Genomic DNA, 6684 nt, shown 5'->3' with positions numbered 1-6684 from the left:
AGTCACTCTCCATCTTTTATATGACTTAAATGAAAGTTCATTCAAGTAAGTCAAAACCTTTGTCAACAAGACTTTTGACGATATTACATATTTATTCCTTAATTTCCAAATGTTGAAATTTCAATATTTATTATTCTAATTCTTCTTCTATTTGTTTAATATGTTAAAAATTTTATTTAATTATTTAATGTTTTTGAACGGTTGGTTAGTGGTTAGAAGTGATCATCTAGTTAGTAGAAATCGTCAATGCTCGGATTACAAACAGAGACCTCTAATATAAGAGGTAAAATCTCTACCAAGTGGGCAAGTCTCATATTGGCTTTAATTATTTAATTACTTAATTATTCATTTTTCTAAATAATTAAATGATAAATTCTAACATAAAATTAGGGATATTACAGGTACTTGTATGTTGGAATCTATAACATTTATTGATATATGATATTCAACAAATGTAGTTGGAACCTTTTAAAATCTATAAAACTATATAAAAAGAGAATTATGTAAAATATATATAAGTAATATTTATATGGGTAATTTTATAAATTTGTTATAATAAAAATGTACTTTCTGTTAAAACATTTGAAGTAGTTTTTTGAGTATGATTTTTTTGTTTAAAACAAAGCTAAAAACTCCTATTGTTGAATATAGCTTTTTTATTAGATGTTAAAAGCTAAAACTTTACAAAAACTAAAAAAATTGTATCTAATACATCCTATATGTTTCTATTACATATTAGTAAATGTAATTTTTTGCCCAAAAAATTATTTTTCAATTTTAAAATATAAATATAAAAAGCACGGGTATATAAATCCTTTTGACCAACTAATAATTTCTCTAAAAATATAAATATTTATGCAATTTTTTAAATATTTGCCAGTTTAAATCTCATTGTAAACAACAACATAGAATAGATGTAAAATTAATACGTGTATGTTTTTGCTCGTAAAAAATATCATATCTTTTGGCCCACTTTGAACACTTTCTTCTTACATTTGCTTGTTTACCATAGTGATAGGACATATCATATATTATTAAACTCATTATTTTCGAAGTTGGTGATAGATAAGATATTTTACATATAGACAACAAATGCTTGATATGACAATTCATATTACACTCAAACACATTACAATATACTATTTAGGATTTAATTTTTTAGGGTGTTATTATATGTAACTCTTAACTCACATAATTAAAAAAAATCAAATATGTGGTATATATAAAGGCATGTACTTACACATGAGGGGTACAACAAGTAACTAAATGGGATACATATAGTATTAACCTTTTTTATTTAGATTATATTATACGGTTCAAGATCTGTTTGTGTTTAACTTAACTTCAAATTATATATATATATATATATATATATATATATATATATATATATATATATGTGTGTGTGTGTGTGTGTGTGTGTGTGATGGAATGGAATGGAAACACATGCATTCTAATCTACGTTAATGTGTAAGGAGAGGGTTTAGGCCGAATATCCTTAAGATTTAGGTTTTCTCTTTATATATTCCTATGTAATTGTCATTTAAGTAATCAAGCAATTTATTAAATTCACATGATGTCACAGACCAAGTTCCTACTCTTTATTGCCCTCTCACCGGAAAAGCCTTGTCGGTACCGTGCTCTTCGGTGCCAGAGCTCCTAACATATATCTCCATTTGTCCTCTAATATCTCGGATCCTTTGTTTTCCGCCACCAATACTACCTCTTGTTCCAGTCATCGGAGATGCGTTCTCCCTTTGGCATTCTTCTTCTGAACAGTCACAAACCGTTGGCCCCTAAACATTGTGTTGTCGTCATTGATGTGATTCTTCAACCCTCCGGACCACCGACGTTCTATCGCTAGACCTCCGTTGAATCTCCTTATGTCTCTTCCTAATCATAGTTTCCATCAGACCATGAGCCATCAGCCTCTCCGCAAGCCACCTGGCCTCTCCACAAGCCACCATCCTCTCCTCGTATTGTTAGCGTCAATCCTGTAGACTTCGTTGCTTTCTCCGACATCTTCCATAACTTTTTTGGATCCCGATCAACAACCGTGTCTAAGTTTCGGCTCAAGGATGTAGACCATATCTTATCAGAATCCTAGTAAATTTTTGTGCCGACTTCGTCAAAACCCTAGCTACTCCAAGCATCGTATTTGACAGAGCACTATTTTCTACATTCTTATATTCTTCTTCTTTGTATTATCTTCATTAATGTTTCACGTTCTTTGTTTTATTTTTGCAGTTTAATCCCTTAATCCTAAACATATTGTGTGTGTGTAGGGATATGGTTTATCTTCTTATATATAAGTAATATTTTTAAGGATAATTTTTGTAAATTTTTTATAATAAAAAGGAACTTTCTATTAAAATCTTTAAAGCTTTGAAGTAGTTTTCCGAGTATGATTTTTTCTGTAAATAAAGCTACAAACTCCTATTGTTGAATATAGTTTTTTTATTAAAGTTTAAAAGCTAAAAAACTACAAAAATTAAAAGTTTCCAAAAACAAAAACAAAAAAAAAATTTATCTAATATGTCCTATATATTTCTATTACATATTAGTAATTGTACTTTTTTTTTAAAAAAATATATTTCTTATTTTTAAAATATAAATATAAAAAGTGCGCGATATATAAATCCTTTTGACCAAGTAGCAACTTGTCTAACAATATCAAGATGTATATATCCTTCTTAAAAAATATGTAATCTTTTGGCCCGCTTTGAACACTTTCTTCTTGCGTTTGCTTGTTTACTATAGTGATAGGATATATCATATATTATTAAACTCAATATTTTCGAAGACGGTGACAGATAAGATATTTTCATATGGTGACAAATAAGATATTTTCACATAGAAAACAAATAATTGATACGACCATTCATATTACAAACAAACGCATTGCAATCAATAATTGATACTATTTAGGTTTGGATTTTTTATAGAGTGCTATTATATGTAACTCCTCACTCACATAAAAAATCAAGTATGAGATATATATTCAGTCACGTACTTACATGTGAGGGGTAAATCAAGCAATTAAATGGGATACATATAGAATTAACATTTTTTTATTTGGATTATATTATAGGGTTTATGATTGATTTGTGTATAACTTAACTTCAAATTATATATATATATATATATATATATATATATATATATATATATATATATATATATATATATATATATTTGTGTGTGTGTAATGTTAGGGTTTAGGTCGAAGATCCTTAAGACTTAGGTATTCTCTTTATATATTCCTATGTAATTGTCAGTTAAGTAATTAAGCAATTTAATAAATTCACATGATATCATACACCAAGTTCCTTCTCTTCGTAGCCCTCTCACCGGGAAATCCTCGTCGATACCGTCCTCTTCGGTGCTAGAGCTCCTAACATATATCGTCATTCTCCTATAATATCTCAGATCCTTTGTTTTCCACCACCAATAATGGCTCTTGTTTCGGTCATCAGAGATGTGTTCTCCTTTTGTTATTCTTCTTCCGAACCACCACAAACTGTTGGCCTTTAAACCATGTGTTGTCGTCGTTGATGTGATTCTTTAACCATCTGGACCACCGACGTTCCATGGCTAGGCCTTCGCTGAGCCATTGGCCTCTACGGAAACCACCAGCCATCAGCTATCAGCCTCTTCGGCCGCAAGCCACCAACCATCGGCCTCTCCACAAGCCACCATCCTCTCCTCTTGTTGTTAGCATTAATCTCGTAGACTCCATTTCTTTCTCTGATGTCTTCCATCACTTCTTTGGATCCTGATCAACAACCATGTCTGTGTTCTGGATCAAACTTCTAGACCATATCTTATCGGAATCCTAGTAAATTTTTGCGCCGAATTCGTCAAAACCCTAGCTACTCCTAGCACCATCTTTGACAGAGCACTATTTTTTCCTTTCTTATTTTCTTCTTCTTCCTCTGTGTATGATCTTTGTTAATGCTTCATATTCTTTGTTTTTTTTTCAGTTTAATCTCTTACCCCTGAACAAACTGCGCATATGGGGGGATTCAGAAATAGAACAACTATTTCAACAGAGGAAGAACTTTGAGATCAACTCAAGTCTTAAACACTCAAACTTAACTTGTTTATTTCATATGGGCAAAGGCCCTATTTATAGGCTCAAGAGAGCCGGTTACATAATTGAGTTGCAATCGTTTGATTGCAATACGACATACATATTTACATTATAGCCCCCTAGACTATTGAGGGTTACACACTTTATTTCATTTCTAACCGACACTAACTTTATGACACATACAAACAATAATTATACAACGACAAATATTTACATTAATATAATCCCTTCCACATTGAAAGGACAAGTGTCTACTGATTCTTCAATAATAATGGCTTTTTACGTCATTGCTTGCGTCATTCCTATCGCCACCGAAAGGACAGATATTTCTGTGTGCTTTGGTCATGACTGACGCTAGTCTTCCATGAAAGGTGTTTCTTCGATATTTTCTTTACAGTGACTACAATTATGTCGTGGTGCATGCATGATGTGTTTACAAAGTTGTTTCTTGAGATCAGTGGGTAATTCAGCTAGATGATGAGAAAGTTTTTCGAACGGTTGTTCGAAAGTTTCAATTGCTTTTAATGCTTCTGGAGTGATTTCACTGTCTGTTAGAGAATAGATAATGAAAGTTTTACTGGCATAATTCACTCTGACTCTTGATTTTTGATCTTTTCCGTTGCCTATACGAGATGATGCTAGATAGACACCGGCTAGTGCAAAAATTAGATGATCCTGTATTGGTGTTTCATGAGGTAGATCATGTTTTGTTGGTTTCGAGCCATTGCTTATTCCTATATTTGCAAAAGTGATGCGTGGAATAATTAATTGAGAATATTCATCAAAAATTGGATAACTTGAGTGCATCTTGATAAATAATCCTCGTTCTTGTTTCGCAAATCGTGTTTTATAGTTTCTGATTATGGTTTGTACAGCGGATGGAAATTCACTGATATAGTGGTGATTGGTGCCTTCTAAATAAATGGTGTCAATAAATCCATGGATAAAATAATCCCATAAAGTCATAGGATCTGATAAATCAGCTAGAAAAACTGCTTTGGGGCCTGGACGCCTGGCTACTGGATAAAAGCCCATCAGAGAATGGAATTCGGTGTATTGAATGAGACTATCCCATAGTTTAGCAAATTTTTTAGTAGTTGGTTTTTTCATGGCTTCTTTTTCTTTGGTTGATGGAATGGCTTCAAGGGCAATTTTTGCGTTTAATTGGTTAAGAGACTTTGGGATGGATACAGGTTTTTGTGGGGTAAAGCTGGATATGGGTTGTTGTGGTGTAAGGAGAACTGTTTTTTAACATTCGACATTATCTTTTATGACTGCTTTGTATGCTTCGTTGTATGCGGCTTCTGCTTCAGTTTTTGTTTTGTAACTTTTGTGAATGACATTTTTTCCAAGAATATATGATTTGGCAATTCCCCAATCGTCATATATTCCTTTGTTTTCTCCATTGAAAATCACATACCATTTCTTTATGTTTTTATGATCGGCTTGAAGTGGTGGATATTCTTCTTGGTTTGGTGTCATAGGTTGTTTTTCTGTTTTATGTATTGTTTGTGACTGACTATCATCGGATGATATTTCTTGAATGTCTTCTTTTGGTTGCTTTGTTGTTGAGCTGCTAGCTGCCTCTTCTTTAGATACTGAATAAGATGATAGAATTTGTAGTGTCTGCTGTAGTTGCTCTTCTTCACGATTGACTGCTTCAAGTTGTCTAATTAATGATGCTTTTTGCTCCTGCTTCTGTTTGAGCTGGTGTTGTATTTGCTTCATGATTGTTTCCATGTCAATATGTCTACTGTCTGAATATTTGCGCCTTTTGGGTACCTGAATGATTGCTCATATTTGTTTGCTTTTATTATTTTAAATGATGATATGAAAATTTTCATATCAATGTATGTTTTTGGTGATATATTCATATCACTGTATACTTTATTATTGTATGCTTTTGGTGATATATTCATATCACTGTATGCTTTTGGTGATATTTTCATATCATTGTATACTTTATCATTGTTTACTTCAGATGGTATTTTCATACCATTGTATGCTTTAGCAATGTATATTTCGGATGGATTAGATATGAGGTTTTCCTCAAGTTCTAATCCCAATAATACTTTTTTCCATAGGATCATGTATCTGCATCTGAATCAGAATCAGTTGTATATGCATAAATATCTATGTCTGAATTTATATCTGAATCTTCTATAGGTTCATATCCAAGATCATATGCAATTTTTAATAGATTTGTTTCTTTTTCTTTTTTAGTCTTTTTTGGGCATTCATAAGCTTTGTGTCCGTCTTCTTGACATATCCAACATTTACAATCTTTTTTATTTGATGGGCAATAATTTGATTTAGATTGATATTTTTGTTTATATTGTTTTCTATTTCGAAAATATTTTCTTTCTCCTTGTTTATAATATTCTTTATATTTAGGTTTATAAGTTTGTTTTTTCCAAATTTTCTTTTTATATTGTTGTCTTTTATTATCTTTACAACCATATTGATTAACTTTATTAGAAAGGATGTCACAACATAAATCCATTTTTGCGTCTTGTGTTGTTTTTTGTTCTAAGCATTTCTTTTGCATCCATGCTTTTAATATACTTATTCGTGCTCCTAGAGTGTCTGCA

At 31.6% G+C, this 6684-nt stretch overlaps 1 protein-coding gene across 1 annotated transcript; it reads right to left on the bottom strand.

Annotated features, from left to right (window-relative positions):
- Window positions 1–4447: 4447 nt before the first annotated feature.
- LOC145164403 (uncharacterized) lies at window positions 4448–5833 on the bottom strand. Its single transcript, XM_079083125.1, has 2 exons — window positions 5422–5833; window positions 4448–5334 (listed from the first exon to the last, which is right to left on the bottom strand). The coding sequence occupies exons 1-2, from the start codon at window positions 5831–5833 to the stop codon at window positions 4448–4450; spliced, it is 1299 nt and encodes a 432-aa protein (XP_078939251.1).
- Between the last annotated feature and the right edge of the window lie 851 nt (window positions 5834–6684).

The sequence above is a fragment of the Lactuca virosa genome, chromosome 3 (genome assembly GCF_052849685.1).
Source record: "Lactuca virosa cultivar CGN04683 chromosome 3, Lactuca_virosa_CGN04683_v6, whole genome shotgun sequence".
In the NCBI taxonomy this organism is placed as follows: Eukaryota; Viridiplantae; Streptophyta; class Magnoliopsida; order Asterales; family Asteraceae; genus Lactuca; species Lactuca virosa.
The sequence above is the reverse complement of the archived record's forward strand: the minus strand, read 5'-3'. Positions and strand labels throughout refer to the sequence as shown.

Coding starts and splice junctions, on each gene's coding strand:
- LOC145164403 (XM_079083125.1), bottom strand. CDS start 5,833: ATGGAAACAATCATGAAGCAAATACAACACCAGCTCAAACAGAAGCAG. Junction 5,335..5,421: donor AAAAAATGTCATTCACAAAA/GTTACAAAACAA, acceptor GTTAAAAAACAG/TTCTCCTTACACCACAACAA.